Source organism: Lissotriton vulgaris, chromosome 7, assembly GCF_964263255.1.
Source record: "Lissotriton vulgaris chromosome 7, aLisVul1.2, whole genome shotgun sequence".
Lineage (NCBI taxonomy): Eukaryota > Metazoa > Chordata > Amphibia > Caudata > Salamandridae > Lissotriton > Lissotriton vulgaris.
This window is the reverse complement of record NC_141695.1, coordinates 1,290,709,771-1,290,731,946: the sequence shown is the minus strand read 5'-3', so window position 1 is coordinate 1,290,731,946 and position 22,176 is coordinate 1,290,709,771. Positions and strand designations below refer to the sequence as shown.

At 42.6% G+C, this 22,176-nt stretch overlaps 1 protein-coding gene across 2 annotated transcripts in view; it reads left to right on the top strand.

Moving 5' to 3' along the window:
- LOC147703513 (butyrophilin subfamily 1 member A1-like) overlaps positions 1-22,176 on the top strand; it is a 79,437-nt gene that overhangs the window by 16,039 nt on the left and 41,222 nt on the right. For both annotated transcript variants that reach the window (XM_086931883.1, XM_086931882.1), the window contains exons 2-3: positions 19,835-19,915; positions 20,151-20,510. In XM_086931883.1, the coding sequence (XP_086788009.1) occupies positions 19,843-19,915; positions 20,151-20,510 (433 nt within the window). In that variant the 5' untranslated portion in view covers positions 19,835-19,842. The remainder of the gene's footprint in view (positions 1-19,834; positions 19,916-20,150; positions 20,511-22,176) is intronic.

Below are 22,176 nucleotides of genomic sequence, written 5' to 3'. Positions count from 1 at the left end.
CTGGAGGTCCCTCATGCAATCAAAGAATGCTCTATTGGTAACTCATGCGACACAAGAATGCTCTGTAGGATCCCCATGCAATACAAGAATGCTCTGGAGGTCCCTCATGCAATCAAAGAATGCCTATCGCTTACTCATGCGACACAAGAAAGATCTGTAGGTTGCCCGTGCAATACAAGAATGCTCTGGAGGTCCCTTATGCAATACAAGAATGGTCTGTCGGTTCCCCATGCAATACAAGAATGCTATGGAGGTCCCTCATGCAATCAAAGAATGCTCTATTGGTAACTCATGCAACACAATAATGGTCTGTAGAATCCCCATGCAATACAAGAATGCTCTGGAGGTCCCTCATGCAATCAAAGAATGCCTATCGGTTACTCATGCGACACAAGAAAGATCTGTAGGTTCCCCGTGCAATACAAGAATGCTCTGGAGGTCCCTTATGCAATACAAGAATGCCCTGGAGGTCCCTTATGCAATACAAGAATGCTCTTTCGGTTCCCCATGCAATACAAGAATGCTCTGGAGGTCCCTCATGCAATCAAAGAATGCTCTAATGGTAACTCATGCGACACAAGAATGCTCTGTAGGATTCCCATGCAATACAACAATGCTCTGGAGGTCCCTCATGCAATCAAAGAATGCCTATCGCTTACTCATGCGACACAAGAAAGATCTGTAGGTTCCCCGTGCAATACAAGAATGGTCTGTTGGTCTCCCATGCAATACAAATATGATCTATAGGTTTCTTGCGAGACACAAAAATGCTCTACAGATTCCCAAGGCAATATAAGAATGCTCTGTAGGTCTTCCATGGAAGAATGCTCTGTAGGTGTCTTGTGAGAATGCTCTGTAGGTCCCCCATTCAACAGAAGAATGCTCTGTAGGTTCCTCATGCGACACAAGAATGCAGTATAGGTCCCCCATGCACGACAAGAATGCTTTGTATGTTCCTCTTACAACACAAGTATGCTCTGTAGGTTCCCCATACGATACAAGAATGCTTCGTAGGCTCCTCATGGAATATAAGAATGCCATATATGCTCCCCACAGGATAAAAGATTGCCATATCACTTCCTTGTGTGAGATAAAGGATTGTCAAAAATGATTTGAATGGCCTTCAGGATTTCCTAACAGGTTCTCTGTGGGATACAGGATTGCCCTGGGAGTTATTATAAGAAGTGATAAGCTTTAGATAATGCATTGCTTGAAGTAATATTCCCTACAACCAGTGCTTAATTTCAGCCGGTGGTTTCCAGTGCTCAGCACCTGCACTTAATCATCAACATCAGCACTTGAGCACCAGTAAAAGACACATTCATTTTTGAAAGGCACAGGGAGATTAAGTGATTCACCTAGAAACGCAGGATGTTGAGCCCTCGAACTCGAACCTGGTTCCCCAGCTCCAAAGTCGGAATCTCTGGCCATTACCCTCAGGAAACACAAAAACAATCAGCGTTTCTGCATGTCAATGAGCTACTGCCTGCCTGGGTAATGTAGGTTTCTGCTAAAGTGGCGGTTTTATTTAGTTCCTTGCAATTTAACCAACAGTTTTCATCATTCTGGTTCAGATGTACTTTGCAACTGTTGATTGTAAAACAAAGTACCCTTATACTTTGCAGTTCAGGGGCACTATGTAAGAATGTTAAATAAATAAATAAAAATTAAAGCAGAGGCATAGGGGTAGCAAGTTCATCTTTCACCTAAGCTGTGTACTGTTCTCCCAGCAACAGCCTGAGGTAGTTTACATACTTAGGACAGAACCTAAGAAGGTAGTTAGGTCCTAGTCACAGCAATGAATGTAAGACTGCGCTTGTCAGTCCTATACTCATGGCACAAGCCTGTATCTCACGACCACTGACCAATGCACCAACTTGGACAATTGATGTCCTATCATTGATTCCTTGGTAGGGAGCAAGTCATCGCAGTTACATCAGAAGCATGGTTGGTCTGCGTATGGGGCAGTCTCGCAGTGCCTGGAGTGCTGGTCTGGCACGTCAGTGTGTGAGCCGTTTTCTGGCTGTTTGTGGGCCTGTTTTATGGTCTGGTGTCCGGGTTTTTGCTGTTGTTTTTCATATTACACAAACTTTGCCTGCAGCAAGCACGAATGCATGCAGACTCCCATGCCTTGCAAAACACCTATACAGCATGTCTTTACAAGTTCAAAACTGTCCTGATTTGCAAATGTGGGTCACTTTTTTAGCTATTTTGGTGCCCCACTATATTTTCTGTTCCAGTCTCAACCCTGATCAGAAGCTATGATTTTCAACTCAGCCACTGGGGAATAAATATCTCAATCTTCCATCCTGTGCCAGCAACTGGAGGAGTTATTACAGTGCTCAAGAGAATTAAAGGCAAGGCACATTTTTTTTATCTCGATCCTAAATGTACTGGTCCAATAAATGCAGTAATAAGAACATGATAGCCCCAACCGTAGCTTCTGTGCAACACCAGGAGCCACATTGACAAAACTTCTTAGCAGCCTCAAAGATAGCACAGCGGGCATCACTAACGCAAAGTACCAACTCATAATGCCAAATATGCCTTGAAATGCATGACTACCAATGCAAATCGCAGAATATACACTCATGGGTATAGATTCAGGGGGGTGTTTAGGGTGTGACACCTCCCATATAAATGCATTCTTGGCTTGATAGTTTTGATTGGGGTCCCTGAGAGAGGTCTGCTATCTCTGTCGGTTTTTCTCACCGTGAGCCAAGACTGAAAGACAAAAGAGGGAACGCTGATGTAAATCAGAGAGAGACAGTCAGTGCTTAATTTGAGCCGGTGACTTCCGGTGCTCAGCACCAGTACTTAATCATCAAAACAGATGCTTGAGCACCATTTAAGGACACATTCATTTTTGGAAGGCATGGGGAGATTAAGTGGTTTTCCCAGAATCACAGAATGTTGAGCCAATGCGTGACTTCCCCAGCTCTGAAGTCAGCATCTCTGGCCATTACACCATATTCTCTCCCCACCTGTAGGGTTTCATGGTTAGTAGTTGGTTCTCTGTTAGGCAGCACTAACAGGAGAAATCAGCTGATCGAAGCTGCCTCCTGACGAGAGCCCCGAGAAATTATGTTTTTTTACAAATTAACCACTGGAGACAGCAAAACCATCGTGTGGCTGATTTTCAAAATGTGAAACCAGATAACCTGGAGTCAATACCGTTACCCTATTTGTTCATATTGCGTGATCCTAGACATATTTTTTTTTTTACAGAGCCTCCTTTTTTTATCATCACATATGATGGTACTTTTAAATAATCGAGTTCAGCATGTGCAGTGTACAAGCACCTTTTATAATTTGAATTAATAGATTATAATGTTGCTCCATCTATATTAAACTACATTGGGGAATGTAGACCATGTTTAGGGTTTATATGACTATTAACTACCACTTAGTTTACTAATAGCAATGTTGTTGGGGGCAAGCAATGAATTAAAAAAATAATTATCACTTTTAATAAATGTCTGTCTATGCAGTGATATAATCTGATGTACTAAGGTGAAGCTCTTCCACACTTTAAAGAAATTAACTTTTTGGAATTTTGCAGAGATTGGATCATATTTTTACATTATGTTTGTTGCATGATATACATGGCAAGCATTTTCATGGTGCACAGACACTTTGGGCCATGCTAGACCCATGGCTCAGCTTTGGCTCACTTTATTAATTTGGCTGTACACCCCCCTTTATTTGTAACCCAGGCTTAGTGCATGGGGCCACCAGTAACTTGATAAAATTGTTTGTAAAGGGAGAGGAATAAAAACATGGAGTCCTGCCCACATGCACCGATTTGACGATTTTACCATCAGGGATTCTGGTAGCAGAGACAAAGAAGAGTGCATGCAGTGAAAATGCATTCAAAATAAGCGTTCACAAGACATGGACTCCAGGCCATTCATAAATTCCCAGGGAGAACTACCAGTCCCATGTGGGACAGGCAGGGGCATACTTTCAGCAAGGTGTTTGAAGTGTGACACCTCTTAAATGCATTCTTGGTGGCATATGTACAAGCCCTCAGCGCCACCGGAGTTCCACCCATTGCTTTTTGACACTGCCCTAGACTTACAAGGCTGAGGCAGTGCCAAGAACTAACGCCATGGTATGCAAGGCGTTAAAATGTCGGTAGGAGGAGGTATTACTAATTCTCCCTTGTTTTTTCTCTTTTCATGTGTTCTGCATTCTGCAGCACACGTAGAAGGTGCAAATCGCAATTATTGATTGTTTATGTGCAGGAAGGTGGTACTTCCTGCACATAAACAATTTTCGCTGCAGTGCAGGCACCCTTGCAACATGGCAGCAGTGTGCCTGCGCAGGCGCTAGGCAGGTTTTTTGCGCCAGTGCTAGGTGAAACTGAGGGGTGCGTTGTATTTTTGGGGATACGGCACATCCCTGCATTTTTAAAATGTCGGAGTGGGGTGTTGCCAAATCTGACGCAGCTCTGCACTCTGACTTTTTTCTAAATATGCCCCTTGGTTTGGTAGTTCGGTCTGGGGCCTTGAGTTAGGTCTATTAAGCCTGTGTCGGGTTTACTTGCCATTCTCATTTCACTAATAGGTTTTAACTTGTTCATTTGTTGGATTGATTTATTAAACAAGTAGTGAATCTACAACCATCGAGGTTCTCCTTGAGTGGGTGCAAATCTGCTACTTTTTGGAATTCATAAACATTGGTAGTAGTGGGGTTGGAAAGCTGTATCAGTCTCAAATTTCCATAAATGCTTCTGCAATCAAACACTCAAAGGTAATGGGATGAATGCTTGCCAAACAGGGCCGGACTGGCCATAGCGGGTACCGGGCAATCCCCCGGTGCGCCACACGGGTGGAGGCCAGATTTGGGCCCCTGGGGGCTGTTTTTGTTACAGGGCCGTATCAAAATCGGCCGAAAACCGACCCCTACAAAGAGCTCGGCGGCAAACCCCTCCCCCCCCCCCCTCGAGTGGGAAGGGGGGGCCGGCCGAGCACTTTGCCAGGGCCGGTTGTGGTTCCCAGTACGGCCCTGTTGCCAAACGTCTAACCATTGGCATCATTCAGGGTAGTATTCCGACACAATGGTTTTCTCTTGTTGTGCCACGCTAGACAGAGGTCTAATGCAAATCCGAACTGATCCTGTTCCTCATGGAAACAGTCCATCCCGAACCTTGGTCATCTCACCATTCCACCCTGCACCACAATGCTTCTTTAGGTGGGAAATTTGAGATTCACACCCCCAAGAATCTCACTGACTAAACTACGTCCCTGTATACAATGTGAGTGAAACTTTGCTAGCCACAAAATCAAGGTACTCAGAGGAGTTACCACCTCTTTGCAACTCTCTGAAGAGATGCTTTAAGTTTGCTCCAGCGGCTGAAAAGAGTGGATTGATTACTGACGGCTAAGGACAGGCAAGGTGTAAGCCCTCAAATAAGAAGCACTGCTGATTCCTGCCCCATTTATGAGGCAGACGTGTGCACCTCACCAACACAACCCTTTGGCTGAAACAAAGGATTTGCGCAAAGGGTGAGTGACTGGGCCCACAGCCTGGCCCTTAAGTGGGCCGGGTCTTTCTGGGTCTGAGCACTGGCAGTTTTTTTAAAGGGGGACGAAACGGGTTTCTATCGGGCTCTGTTTTGGGCCCTGGCACAGGCGGTCCATTTTTTTCTAGCGTGATAGAGGAAGAGAAATCCTTTAGAGAGAGTCATTTTCTCTCTGGATTTCCCTTCTCTTTTTGAAACTCAGGAGCAGCAACATTGTAGTGGTGCCACAGGGCTTTAAGTGGAAGCCTTTTCAATATTATATACGAGCTATGGTTGCTACTTATTTATCTAATGCAACTAACAACCATGGACAAAGCCAATAGTCCTGACTTCTTGTAGGTATGATGTTAATTGTTGTAGCATATATCTGGATGCAATGACAGAAACAGCAAAATACCAGTTGACAGCACACAAAGCTAAGCACAGATTTTTAGCTTGGGTGTTTTTAAGCCACGCCCTTAATCACATTGACCACGCCCCTTTGAGAGACCCTCCAGTTTTTTCATCCCACTTAAAGCCCTGCCCACAGCGCAACGCAAATAACGGCATTGCAAGCATTCTGTCTCGCATCAAGCCCAAAGCTCTTTATACCTGAACAGTATTGAACGAAGATCAACTTGCAGTTTGATTGGGCAAGGTCTTTCAATTTACTGCTCAGCGGAGCGTCGTGGATGATATTAAGGAATTGTGCAAACTTTTGCAGAAAGCCTGGAGTTTGGGATGTAAAGACGAGACCAGATCCTGTCTTTGATCATACTAGTGCACTTCGAAGGACTTCAAAGTCTTGGCCACAGTTTGTGTGCATAGGATGTGCCGGAAGTAAACAGCAGCTATGATCACAAAAACCACTGGTATGTCGAAACATTCTGATTTGCACAATGTAGGTGTCGAGAAACCACCTTCGGGGTAGAGATGGCATCAGAACTTCCTTCCATTAGCGCAATAGGCTTATGTAAAAGTGACTTGAATCTTGGCAGGTATCCCACAAGGACGATTAGATGTTATATTTTGCGCTTAGCACAACCTAAGAACTCGGCCCAGCAGTTCTTACTACATCCAGCAGTCTTTAAAGCTCTTTCAATACATTTACGTTGCCTCTCTCTGTGTTTTGAAAGCAAAAGCTGAAGATCTTAAACAATTGTACTGTAGCAAATCAATGTATGGGCCTTCTTTAGAGTTTAGTGAACGGGATGATCAGACAAAATGAGATAGACATATAATTTGCTGTATTGCATGTGCCACAGGCTATAATGCACTTATAATATGGCGGAATGGGCATTCACCATGTTTGTGACGCTAAACTATAAAAAAAAGGCTCTATATTTCTTGTAATTCATAGACACAGCATTTTGGGTGATTCTCTACAGCCTGTGTTCTTTTATTTATTACGGGCATAATGCTTTTGCACCTATCGCATTTTTTGAGCACATCAAATACTTTAAATGATATCAAATAATTTACTATTGTTGCCACATGCACTGGTCTAATTACCACTGGATTCAGGATTTCTATAGAAGATCCTAGAGGACTCCGTGAGATACAGGGTATAATAATTGCCCCACAGGCTCTGATTGAGACACAAGATTTCTCCACAGTTTCCACATGGGATATAGGCTTGCCCAAAAGGTTCTCGAATGAATGCAAGATAGATTAGGATTGCTATAAAGGTTTCACGTAGTGTATGAAGGATACAGGATTGCCATACAGGCTCCTCATGAGATACAGGAGTGCTGTATAAAGATTCCCATTGGATATAGGACTGCTCTTAAATTCCTCATGGGATAACGGATGTTTGGTTGCTCTTTTGAATCCCCTCTGGGCACAGGTTTGGTAAGTAGATTCCCCGCGAGATACAGAATTTCTTATAGGTTTCCAATGGGATGAAGGATTGTCCTGTAGATTACAATAAGTGATAAGCTTTAGAGCATGCTTTGCTTAGGAACACGCGCTATTCCCCAAATCCACATATGTGAGTTGTACACAATCAATCGATCAACCAGGATTCTTATAGAGGTTGGCTAATCACCAGTTAGTGTCTCAAGGTCTTGAAGTCCTCCTGAATTGAGGCTGTGAAGGTGATTGCCTGAGATGTAGAGGTAGAGAGCTCCAGGTGTTCGCAGCGGGTAGGAGAAGGATTTTCCTTCGGAAGAGGTCTTGCAGATCTGTGGGATGGTGGCCAGGTCCAGTTGGCCGGAGCAGAGATGTCTGGTGAGTGTGTAGAAGGAGAGGCGGTAATTGAGGTATGCAGGTCCGGTGTTGTGGAAGGCTTTGTAGGCGTGTGTGAGGAGCTTGAAGGTGATTATTTTGTTGATAGGGAGCCAGTGAAGGTCTCTCAGGTGACCAGAGATGTGGCTTCGATACGTTTGTTATTTTATTTCACTGCACAGATTTAACTCCTTCCTTACGAGTTTTCCAATGGATTGCCTATACTGCTGTGGCTTTTAAATAAAGTGCCTCCTCGGCCAGTAATGGGTTTAGGCATTCACGAAGTCATCATACGTACACTCTGTCACTCATCTTAGCACTCATGTGTCCATTGGTCCACCCAACCACATTCTTACATCCATCCATTTACACACCCATAATAAACTCACACACAAACTCAACAACATATACAAAATAAATGAAAAGAATAACAGTAGAAAAAGAGAACATGCTGCGGCTTAAACATGACAGGCATATGTTAACAATACAAAGCTGTCAACATTATCAAGTCCTGCCTGTGATGAGAAGCTCCAGTCAAGGTTTTTTCTTTGAAATCTGGGACGTGTAGTCATGGTTTTCTAATGAAGTAAAAAAGACTACAATTGTAAGAATACAAAGGAAAATCCTGAACTGGATCAGCTTGTCATGCATGGACCTGGAAAACTTGGTACAGCTGGCAACAACAAATAAGATGAAATATTGCGACGGGTAGCTGTCTTGCAACTGTATTGTAATGGAGTATCCTTGTTTTGAAGCTGTAGCATGGCTGATACATTTAGAACTGATTTGTTGGCCATCCTGGAATGGTAAAACAGTGAAACTATGCACAATAGCATTCCATGATGGTGGCCTGGTCTGGAGGCTGTGGCCTCTTGGGATGTAGTGCACTGTAGATAAATCTAATGGAAAGCAAGCAGCCTGTTGCCCCTGCCTGGGGAGCCCTAGTATGCTCTAGAAATAATGAAGCATAGTGAGTACCTTGTGACGTCAAGAAGTGCAAACCGCATCACCCCTTTTGGTAAGTAAACACAACTACAGTCAGGATTCCCTCAAAGAGGCGGCATTTTCAAATGCTAATACACCAATATACATTACTTGTATATGGCAGAAAACAACAAGGATAACACATTTTGGTGCACGTCTTGATTGTAACCCTGATCACGATAAAGACGGACATGCGTTAACCTTGTTCTTTTATTTTACCATTGGCTTGAAACCATAACCAATAAAGGCCTACTGAAGTGTGTATGAGTTAACCACTAATATGCATACAGATATTAAATTACACGTGAACAAAATTAAAGTTGGCAAAGCAATATACAGCCTCTCTCAAAATGGCCTAGCAAGGATTATCAAAATGAAAATCCACTACCCCCAGGGTTTGTCACAGGGGATGACGAACACCAAACCCCTTCTATACTCTTGTAATATGTGAGAATTCTTGTAGCAAAATACCTGTCTACGGACAGTAAGACAGTGTGATAACAATCCACCATTGAAGGGCCATTGGCTTAAACAAATTCTTTTCACAATAATAAGCCAAGACTCCTGTCTGTGTCATAGCATTTTATAATAATGAGATCAGACCTGAGTTTGGATATAGCGTTTACCAGGGAATCAATCTGAATTCAGCCTTTATCATTGCCTTGTCCCCATAACCAATTCAGGCGTACTGTACTGAACGTAAGCTTCCTAACAAGACAACCATGAGGAATACTGTCCCAAAATTATAAATGTAAATACCATTAAAGTTGGCAAAGCAAAATACTAGGTCTCTTAACCCCTTCGATGCTGATGACGAGCTCAGCTCGTCATCAGCCACGGGTGACGTGTGCGGATGACGAGCAGAGCTCGTCATGTAACGCGGTTATTTGAAAACAGCCGCACAGCGCAAAAATAACCGCAGCAGCGATGCGGTTAAGAGTGCATAACGTATACTAACACACTACAATCCTTCCATCCCCACGGTTTGTTAAAGGGTGATACCAACACTAAAAGCCTTTCCTGCTATGGTAAACCCTGAGATTCCATGTAACAAAATACCTCTCTGCTGTATTGAGCATAAATGTTCACGCCTGGCAACCAAAGAAGGAGAAATGGCATCATTATCTAATTATCTGCAAGCAGTTGTTAATAGAACTGCAGTGGCATCTTTGGAACAATAAAGGGTAAGCTCCATCCATCACAGTGGCATATGTGTGACTGAAAGGTCAACGACAATGGCTTTGCTTTATAAAGAGCCTAGCTAAAGCAGTTGGATAAACAAAGGCCCCGCCCTGGTCTCGAGTTGGACACCCAGCGAGGGATGTTAGACCACTGCTAGCTGGAGCTCATGCATGCAGGAACCTAAGCGTCTCTGGTCAGTGTGTCAGCGGGGAATTCACAGTCTCCTCTGACTTTCTCAGCAAGACATGATGTATGTATGCCCGTAGGTCTCCCCAGGGGTCCTACCTTGTTGTGTTACTGTGTCGGCCTAAAGAATGACGTTGGGCCTGAACTTTATAGAGGGATATTATACAGATGTCAGTCCTGCTGTTAGTCCTGCTGTGCTTTCAAGAAGCCTCACGCATAATGTATGAGATTCGAACTAGGGAAAAACCCGAGTTCTGAATGCAGTGTTGTACCTAGATAAAAGGTCAATCCCTATGAACCGTTATATGAACCGTTATGTATGTAATGGAGGGAAGGATATAGGTGAAAGGTTGCAGTGTTACCTGCACCTATATAAGGTACCTATATGGAATATAACATCAGCTTTCTGGAGGTCAAAAATTCTGTGGAAGCGCGCAGCTTTCAACAAATCAAAAGGCGTGCTCACTGTCCCGCTCTGAACTACTCCTGAAATGTCTTTTTTGATCACATAATGTCTGGCAACAACTCGGCTATCATGTCAGACCCTTAATACTTGTTGTTCAAAACTGTTTTCCTCTTCAAGATGCAGCTTAGAAATACATGCTTAAAAACTGTGATAGAGAATCATGATCAACCCAGAGGGAATGCTGTACTCTACACAGTATGTAATGTAATTGTAATTGTAAATGTATATATATATAGGGCTTTTGACACCTGGTGAGGAATTCAAGCACTTTTTCGGGGGTAGCACGCTACTCCTGAACCCAAGATCAGTAGTTAGCAGGATAGTAAAATTGTTTTATAGGGTTTTCTGGTGCATTAGTTCTGTTAGGTTTGTGCTGTTGATTTCATGCGGGTTTAGTAGCGTTTGGCGCAGGGATAGAATGATAGGAAAGGATTTGAAAAGGGGGAGTAGTATTTTTATAAGTAGTTGTTGTGTGTACTTGTTAGCCGGGCGGGATAGCCGGTGGGATGGCTAAAGGAGAGATGAAAGTTTGAGAAGGATGTCTGAGAGTTCATAGTAGTCAGAAAGGTTTGGGATGAAACAGAAGGGGATAGGGATTGGAAGAATGGAAGGGTTTTTTAATAGCTAGATGTTAATAATTTATACATACATATAATGTACTGGTAAAAACCCATTTGAAAGTTAATGATCAACAGTGTGAATAAATCTAATAAGGAAATGGGTTGTTTGCAATAAACTACTGCATTTCTGCCCTGTATATTGTAAGCCCAGAATATATACAGGGTTTTTACAGTTGGCGGGATGCTCTTTCTGTACCTCTTCCATACTCTCCGACTGTCACTCATCAGGCCTTGTTTACAAGTCAACATTAAAAACACTTGGTGCACATGTAGAGAGAGAGTGGGTCCATAAAGGACTGCTGGTAACCAGAGCTAGACTTTTGTTTGAAGGTAGTCAGGTTTGTAGGAACAGGAACAGTTAAGGGCTTTAAATTTGCTCGACAGCATTGAGGACAATATGGAGCTGCGGCTGGGAGAAGTAGGAAGGAGGCGGGCTGTAGCTCCAAGGTAAGGCACCTCAAACTCTACCTCCGGGGCTGTGCTGGGAGAAATTATTGGACTTGGCGGGACGTTTCACATGTGAACACCATCCTGCATTACCAGCTTGTCACAGAGCTTCTGCTACAGGCAGTTTGGCTTGTTATAGGGCTGAAAATGAAGACCCAGCAGTCAAATGTCTATTGAAACTGTAATTCTGTTTACCTTCTGTAATATATATCTTCATAGACTCACTAAAAGTAGCCCTGGCTCCATCCTCCGCACTTGTGTGTCTACCTACCAGGCACATGAATGCAGGTGATACACTTTCACTGTCTGGGGAAATATTCCAACTCCCTCTTGTGACGTGCAAACCAGGAGCTTCCAAATGGATCCCACTTTGCTCATGTGGTTAATACTTTGACCCAAACTCTAAGGGTGAAAATCAGAAGACATGCGCTCCAGCACTTGTAGAACCTCTTTTTGAAGTTTACATTATTTGCGCCCCATACCTCACATTGCTATGATCATGAGGCTTCTATTTCCTTCAAGCATGGCCTAAAACGGTCTATATTTCCCTATGTACGCGTCCAGCATTTACATTACGCTTCCAGCCTCTCAACTGATCAGTGAATTAGCCACTGATAGTTTGAATGTATGCATGCATTTCATTATTGTTGCTCTTTTGATAGCTGGTTGTGTGTATCCACTAGCTAACTCTTACTTTTCAATTAAATTTGTTTATATGTGACTGACTTTAGGATCAGAGGTCAACATGGTATGACTGTCTTTTATCGTCACCAGGGCACGTAGTGATGTCCTAGTGATGCTTGATGTCAATGTTCTTATGATTTACATGAAGTGGCAACTCTGCATACAGCAGCTGAGATGACCAGTGTAGCTCTGGATGCTAGTAGACATGCCGGCATTGCAGAAACCAACCTACCATGACACAACCAAAGATCAATAAAAGAACAGACACTATCAAGTGATGGTTCCTCCAATCTAAATTAGAGTGTTCCCAAATCTAAACGAAAGGGTACCCAGAAAGGGAACATGTCATATTACCATAACAATGCAAATAACTGTGCTATATTCACATGATAAATACAAATAACATAAAATGGTAGAGATTCTTAATGGTCATCTGAGTCAGCTAAACAGCAGACAACTGCTCCTGCACTGTGGGTGAAGTCCCCTCATGCTGCTTCAGGGTGGTGTGCAGCCAGTGCAGGGGTCTCACTCCTGTGCTCCTGACACATGGACGATTACCTCACGACCACTGGAACTGCTGACAAACACATCCACTCAGAAAAGTTGATTTCTTAACAAGTGGGGAACAGATATTAAAAGGAATGATTTGCCAGCGTTTATGGACAATATTACAGTATAGAGGTCGAATAAAGGCGTTTGCTTTCATAGATGTGCAGGAAGTAAACAGCATCTTTGGTTACAAAAAGTACTGGACATTTCAAAACATCCATATTTGCACAATGTAGGTGTTGAGAAACCGCCTCAGTGGCAGAGGTGGCACCAGAGCCTCCCTTCAGTGTTGTAACAAGCTTCTTGCAAAAGTGGCTTGAATCTAGGAGGTGATACCACCACAAGGGCAAATAGAGGCTGTATTTTGTGCTAAGCACAGCGTATCTACTCATCCCAGCAGTTTTTACTTGGAACTTCATTGAGTCAATGGTCTTTTTGATCCTTTGACTTTCTTTGCGTTACTTCGTCTTTTCCCGTGGCCCACCTACCCCAATGGGGTGCAGAATTGCCTTATGAATTCCCTGTGAGATATATTTGCTCCCCATGGGGTACAAGATTGCTCCATAGGCTCCCCATGGGGTACAGGATTGCTAAAGAGGTTCTCCATCGGGTACATGATACAGGTTTGCCCAACAATCCCCCAGGAAATATAGAAGAACCTATTGCCATATATGCCCCGCATGGGGCTCAGGATTGCTCTATAGGTTCCCCCTGAGATAAAACATAGCAGATTTCTCTAGGGATATCCCAGGACATACAGGATTGCCCATTCAGTTCCCCTTGAGATAGAGGATTGCCGTAAAATTCCCCCACAGAATCCAGGCTTGCCCTAAAAGTTACCATTGAGAGATAGGATTCCTGGAAAGGCCCCCCATGGGATATAGACCAGCCATATAGGTTCCCTCAGGGATAGAGAATCCTCCTGTATGTTATAATAAGTAGTATGTTTTACAGCTTCCCTGGCTTAGGAACACACATGCTGTTTCCCAAATTCCCATAGCAGCGCAGTGCCCAGGGACAGGTTTGTTCTTTGACATCGCTGCACGAATTTAACCCCTTGTGTTCATGTTTCCCAATGCTTTGACCATTAAGTAGGTTTGCATGTGGCATTATTGTGCAGCGGTCATGTGATGTATTAGTTTAGGCTCTGGCAGAGAACCACTGGGAAATGGAGCTGGGTGTAGAATCGACACCGGCAGCCCTTCCACTCTTCGCTTTGGCGGTGGCCTGAGACGACTCTTTGGTTCTGTCTTGAGCGCTTACACTACCACAGGGATATCGGCAGCACCAACGATAAAAGACATATCATTATTTTTTGTTTAACTTTGTTTATGGGCTTACACCTGCCTACGGTTACAAAACCTCCCTTTCACAAATATACCTGCTGCAGGCATGCTTAAATAGGCCTGGTTGGGAGGCAGCGAGCCGGGTAAGGAGGCACACAGACTCTGCACAAAGACTCTCCCTTTCACCCTTTTTGGTGGGCAGCTGTCAGCTTTTCAGCAGAGTAGAGGCTTGTGATATGTTCAGGCAGAATCAAATTAGGGTAAATATTTGGTTATTGGAATATTGCTAAATTTACCAAAACAATACAATAAGGGGGCGTGTGAGGGAAATGTTTATTGACCTAGCATCGTTATAGTCCCTGCAAGCACTGAAAAAACCAAGTATAACAACGGGTCAGAGGAAAAATGTAACTATCAGGGCAACTATGTGTTATTGACAGAACACAATCACTGAATCCAAGATATTCATGGTGAAAAATTGTGTTCCCATCAGATACCCATCCTGTACCGCCCTACATCATTTGGGATCCTTCACCCGAAGGAAGTGGAAATGAATCCACTTAGGATTAGGTAGATTGTGTCCTAATCGTATATGAAGGAAATGGTGATGTATAAATGAAGACTATGTGTCGGTATCAGGGGGCAAAAATAATTAGCAGTGCAGAAAGGTGCTCTCTGTAGCGTGTGATAAAGTGAAGTTAATATTGGGTTGTGGGAGTGGAAAAAAGATTTTTATTAGGGTCCTACCCACACCCAAGGTTAAAAAACAGTGCAAAGTAGTGTTACCAAATAACTACTTAGGTCTTATCTAGGTCGACATGTTTCTGCAGTTTTTTGGCTCAAAGGATGCCCATCTGCTTCATCAGGACCTTTATGATCAAGTGCTACTGCTGATAGAAGTGAGAAAAGTGTACAAAAATCATATCACCTGAAATCACCGGTTGAAATGATCCATTTGGTCACCAAAGGACAAACAAACATGCACACAAATGAAAACACACAGTTAATGACGATAGTTACAAATACACAGAGAATATCTCGTGATGTTTGCTTGTCTGCCAAATAATATTGGTCAATGGTTGTTAAGTAATCAACCAAGGGGCCAGGTAAGGACAGTCCTGGAATATAAAAGGTTACAAACACTCACCCACAGTCTGGGGAATGAACTCTCCACCTCACCCGGCAACAGCTCAGGTACAAATGGAGCACTGCTCTATTAAATGTGAAGAGAAACAATAATGAAAGAGGAGGAGTTCGCTCGAACTCCATCAGAAACACACACACTTTTCCCAGCCTGTTAGTGCTGCTGTTGTTTTGAATTACAGCCCGGTGCAGGGGAAAGTAGATGGTATTTATAATTGAGATGGTATTTATGATTGAGCCTTTGAGTATAACTGCAATTAGATTGCGTGATATAGTTTGGTATTTATGATCAGTCGTTCGGTTCTAAACAACCAAATACCCATATGCATCTAGTCGGTCTGTGGGCTAGGGAAAGTGGATGGTATTTATAATTGAGCCTTTGAGTATGACTGCAATTAGATTGCGTGATATAGTTTGGTATTTATGATCAGTCGTTCGGTTCTAAACAACCAAATACCCATATGCATCTAGTCGGTCTGTGGGCTAGGCGAAGGATCGAGCAATTATAACGATCATAAAAAAACCCCCATCTAAGGTCTAGAGTCCCTTAGTAAACGGAAGGGTCAAAATCGCCCAATTCCTTGCGTTAATCTTATGGTCCCCACCCGCTTACCTGTCCGTCGGTACTCCTCGCCTTCCTCTAGGCTGACAGTGGGAGGTACCGAACGGGCAGGAAGCGGAACTTTTAAACCACTTCTGATTTGCCAGCGAGGACTCACGTGACACGCCTTGTCATGTGCGCCGGAAAACTACAATGCTCCTGGGAATTGTAGTCCACTTATCATAAATCACTCGCCCATGGTTACCGAAGGCCGTTTTTGTTGATAATGTATAGCGTTGGTAGATGTTAATCATGAACACCCAATCTGTTTATTGATTTCTAGAAAAAAGAGAGTGCCTATTAGGAGGAGCTGCAATAATATATTACGAATTAGGAGGTACCGTGTGACGTTCTTAGTCACGTGTGCTCCAAAATTGCACAGTAGATGTGCGGTGTGGTTTATTTATAATCTCTCGACCAATCTTGTCATTTGCCGTTTTAGTGCAATGATATATTCTTACATGTAATGCACAAACAGTAATAGAAAAACCTATTTAGAGAACTTTCAATGGTTTTTTATAAAAACAGCAATATATTCTCAAATTTGACGCAGAAAGTATCATTACTATTTTCTCTACTATTCTCGCCAGTAGGTTGTATTTTGATGTTTAAGAAGACCAATGGGCCTATATTCTGATTAGAACGCCAATTGCTAATTTATTATATGTTCTATTTACAATGTCATACATCCTCCATTACCATGATTATTATGAATCGATGACTGTGGTCATAGTAGGAGAAACAGAAACATATTGAATATCCCTACAACATTATGGTTCCATTGGTGCAGAACCTGCTTCCCTGTATTTGGTGGAAAATGGCCTATAGCGACATCCAAGGGATGTCTTCATTCAGACCTGTTACATCAGTTTGCAGTCTGTGCACCCATCTTTGTTCTCTTCGATGTAGATGTAGTTATTTGGTAACACTACTTTGCACTGTTTTTTAACCTTGGGTGTGGGTAGGACCCTAATAAAAATCTTTTTTCCACTCCCACAACCCAATATTAACTTCACTTTATCACACGCTACAGAGAGCACCTTTCTGCACTGCTAATTATTTTTGCCCCCTGATACCGACACATAGTCTTCATTTATACATCACCATTTCCTTCATATACGATTAGGACACAATCTACCTAATCCTAAGTGGATTCATTTCCACTTCCTTCGGGTGAAGGATCCCAAATGATGTAGGGCGGTACAGGATGGGTATCTGATGGGAACACAATTTTTCACCATGAATATCTTGGATTCAGTGATTGTGTTCTGTCAATAACACATAGTTGCCCTGATAGTTACATTTTTCCTCTGACCCGTTGTTATACTAAATTTACCAAAACCCACTGCACTGATGAAGGACAGGGTTACTTTAGCATTCTAACCACATTAGTACTTATATTTGAAGGCAAGTGCCTCATATTGGTCATTTTTGATTCTTCGAATCTTGCAATCACTGGAAAAATCTATCCACATCAAAGGTGAGATCCCTGCTAACCTTTCACTGGAAGCAAGGTCTGCTGTTGGCCTTCCAAGGCTCCTTGACTTGCCAGGCAGCCATTCTCAAGCAGTAAAAGCCTATATCAAAGGAGGTGGTGTGAAAATTGAGTCAAGGTACAGTACATCACAATTATCAAACAAAGATGGCAGGGTCCACCCAGAGTTATTATTTTATATAAAAAAAAGAGCACCCCTTTAATAATAACTCAAAATATAATTATATATATACCAAGATAGATAAAGTTCAAACAACAAAACATACACTAAGTGAAGTAAGCAATAAAGTAGCACAATGGAATGTAATAGCAAAATATATTATCTCAGCAGCTAGCATTCAGAGTTATGAGCCGGTGATGATATGCTTATTTCCTGGCCAGGTTTAGATGTAGAGAGCGACCATATTTTGTGAAGCAAAAACCGGACGGGACGCACATAAAAGTAGGACAAATGCCTTTAGTCTCACGACTATATCTAGCATGTCCTCATTTTTGCGTGGCTTTATGCATATGTGGCCATATATATAGGCCGGGGTTCCTGTAAATACATGCCTTTTGTTGTGTAAACCTATTTCTGTAAATGTGTGACTATACATATTTATATATATGAATATATATATATATATATATATATATATATATATATGAATATATATATATATATATATATATATATATATATATATATATATATATATATATATATATATATATATATATATATTTATTTATATATATATATTTTTTGGGGGGGGGCACACATTTATAAAAACTACATTTACATAATATTAGCTGTGGCAGTACCTCCACCTGCACCCCCTCTGCCCTCCTCCCCACATTCTTTCTGCTGGGAGCCCGCAGCGGACCTGCTTCGGTGCTGCCTGACAGAAACTAGGAAATTAGTTGCATTGTTTCGGACTTCGGATGAGACGTCAAAGGAGAGCATACCTTTTAATTCTGCTTTGCAGCATGACCTGCCTTTTGTCCCAAAAACCAGGACATGTATTTAAAATTAGGAAAAGCATCAGGACACTGGGACAGTCCTCTGAAAACCAGGACTGTCAGGGGAAATCCTGGATGTCTGTTCACCCTATTTAGCTAGCACCTTCAAATGTAAATGTAAATGTACAGGAATTTATATAGCGCAAATCACTAAGCAGTTTCTAAGCGCTTGCTTAGGGAACCCATCCTGGTATTCCCCTGTGAGATAACCCCAGCAGGGTATCCGCAAGGTGAAAGCCAGGCATCCTGCTGCGAGGGGCCGTTGTGGAGATTAAGCAAGCTATTGCGCAGAGTGTGAACCCGTGAATCGAGTAGGCACCGGAGCGAGAATTGTCAAGTCCATGGACATTTTAGGACGCAAGACCCTGCCGAGCCGGGAATTGAACCCTGGTCCTAGGCTGACCTCTACTTCCAGGTCTGCCTCCTCTAACCAGTGAGCCACACTTCTCCACTACCAAATTGGTTCTCACATGCTTTCAATGTTACTTGATCTGGTTAGCGGTTAGGCCAACCAGATGCTTGCCCTCTGGATGGCCAAGTGGAATAGGGGGCTACCAAAAATATTAAAAAGTGCTACCTGTAGGGAGTCACCAATCAGCAGGGACCCTGCAGATGTGGGTTGGTGTAGAACAACTGGCAGAATCCTTTAATAAGGTGTATGTAAGATCTCTTTTATAGCTAAGCCCTTGGGGGGAAAAGAAGAGCAACATTTCTACCATAGGAACCAGAAAGAAAATATTTAGTTAAGATTTTTTCAAATACTAAAATAGAGCAATGTTTAGTACCAAACCAACGTATTTCTGGAGCAACTCTGACAGGAGGCATTGCGAGTCAAGATGTAGGCAGGTCAAGGCAAGTGCGGGTCAATATAAGGAACGACGTTTGCAAGAGCCAATCCGTCTCAAGAGACTCCTTATTTGTGAGCACTTTGTGATGGAGTCCGAAACCCATCGATGTAACCCTTGACCGGAGTGCATGCGTCTGCCCTCGACCACAGGGAGCAAAGAGAACGAGTAATTTTGAGCAAAGCAGCTTCAGGCAACCTCTGATGCTGTCTGACTAGAAGGGAAGGGTCAAGTACAGTATGCATGGTATTCAATTTTCAGAGGCTAGTCCGCTTCAACGGTGGGGACTAGGGAACCCCTCAGGCTGTAGTGCATGGTGTGCCAGTGTGGGGAGTCTTATTCAGGAAGAGTCAGATATATACTGAAAAGCAAGAGTTACAGCACAATCAATTTACAGCCATTTCCTTGGATAGGGTAAACAAAGAGGGACTAACACCACAAATATACGGTCATGGGCGTGTATGTATAGAGAAGAAACACCATGATCAAATATGTATGGTCAAGGTGGATCATGGAGAGAGAAAGATCCTCTTTAAACAAAATTATTTATTGACTCTTTGTACATTGACAACTGTGCACAAGAATAAAGCTTTATTCATTGTTTTTCTGTAGTCTGCAAGATGTCAGCGACTGTGTTCCCGACCATTGTTATCGTTCACCTTCTGGTTGCATGTGTTCAAAGCTCGGTTTCAGGTAAGATCAAGATCCTGCTTTTCGCTGGCTTTGATCAAGATATTGCTTTTATTAAAGAATAATGACTTTCTAAATGCACTGACAATATAGTTCCATGGCCTCAAATCATAAAGACCTGCAGCAAGGATCATCATAGTCCAGTCCAATCAATGATTTATAAATGTTTAGGCTAGAATTACAGCCCTTAAATTGCATTAAGATCTAGTTTGTATGTTTCTTTCACACTCTTTTATAGATCAATCAGTGGCAAACTTCTCAGTTATTGGACCCACCAACCCCATCGTGGCCACTTTCTGTGAAGATGTGGTACTGCCATGCCAGCTGTCACCTGACGTCACCATGAAAGACATGGAGGTTAGATGGACCAGGCTGCCTTCCGGCACACTGGTGCACCTGTGTCGCAATGGGACGGATGATGATAAAGATCAGAGTCCAGAATACCGAGGACGGACAGAGCTGATAAAGGACAACCTGACTGGCAGGGTAGAAGCCTTAATGATCCGTAACATCACCGCGTCTGATGGAGGAAGGTACCACTGCCAGTTCCACTTCGACAATGTCACCATTGGAAGAGATCTTGAATTGGAAGTGAAAGGTCAGTTGCACAAAGTTATTCCCATGATATTGGAGTTGTACTGATCTGTCTTAACAAACCTCTAACAACTACAGGCATTTATTGAATTGGTACTGGCTGATACCTGCGCCACTCCAGAAAGCAGAACTTGTGTGCTTTACCTTAGAGTGTTCACACATTGAGAAATTCTGTGTGTTTTCACAATATCACTAAGATGCCTACATTTTCTAATGACAGATTAATAGATTTTAATATTTTTTGAGAGTTTAGTTAATGGCGGTGTGCAGAATTCTCCTGAACTTTGTGAAAACTTTATTTACAGAAGGGATTAAAAGTCTTTAGAGACTGCTCAAAATTCCCTCAGAATGGCGAACATGCATTCTGCATGTGTAAATTATGAATTTTAACAAGACTGTGGCAACATTATTCATTTTGGTCTAGAAGAACAAAATTATAAATTTCTCTCAAGCATCTTGGGTTGTCGACTTCTCTTGGACCCGAAGGACAGTAGGAAGCAAAGACGTGTTCTTGACTCTGCATCTTTCAAACATGAGCATCTAACACCCTTGGCTCCTCGGCAGCTGCTCCTGTCCAGCCTAAGCACGGAAATGACCCAGTAAAACACCCACCAATCAACATGATGCACCCCAGAGAGTCAATTGGCCAGAAACATCTAGAACTACAAGAGGGTGACTACCATCAGAGCGAACATGTGAATTAACCTGTAGCATCTTTCTAGCAGCACTGGCCTATTGAGATATATCTGCCTCTGTGCAGTACGAAGGTTATAGAAAGATGAGGGCGAATATATTGCACTGCCCAAGGGTTCTATCTTCATCCATGCATGCCAAAGAGCCCAGACTCGGAAACCTGCTTTAAGTAAGGCGATAGGGTCTGATTCTGGTCTCACCATCACTTTAGGCCAGAAGACCTCAAGGTCCAACCTTAGTCCTTTTCTCTTCAGGTCAGAGGGACCCAGACTCAGAAATCCACTTTCAGTCAGAACAGAAAGCTCATACTCTAGATTCATGTAATGCCACTCAGCCAAGAGAGTCCTAGACATAGAACTGTATTTAAGGTAAGGTCAGGGGTCCAGAACCCTAGACCTACTTCCACTCAAGGCAGAGAGACCCCGGCTTCCGCAAGATGGAATCTCTTATAAGTTGTTGTTGTACTTAATTATACTCGCTCGTAGAGAAATGTGTAAATCCTGGTTAAAAGATACTGCACCCACCTATCTAGACTGGATTATGCAATCAAACATACATTGAACTTAGACAGGGCAAATTGGAAAAGGAAAAAGCACTTTTGGATTCCTTGCATTGCATGGTTGGATAAGCTTTAAAACAAGGTCCAATGGTTATGCCTTTTTGCAGAATAAAATACCCTAGGATCAGTTCCATGGCTGGCAAGTAAGATCAACTGAATTGACCTTTTCTTTATCAGGTTATGTGTGAAAAGCGCTTCCAATAAGATCTTCGGCGTTTATCTATACTACTATTATAAAGAGAGAACACAAACCTTTTGACAAGGTAAACTCGGGAACCACAGCGCCAATCCACTCACCCAATACATTGTTGTAATCCTCAGGGTGTGCAGATGGACATAGGCTACAGAAAATTTTTAAAAAACGTAAATTTAAAAATATAACTTAAAAAAAAAGTAGTGCCCTGAGAGTAGCGCCGAC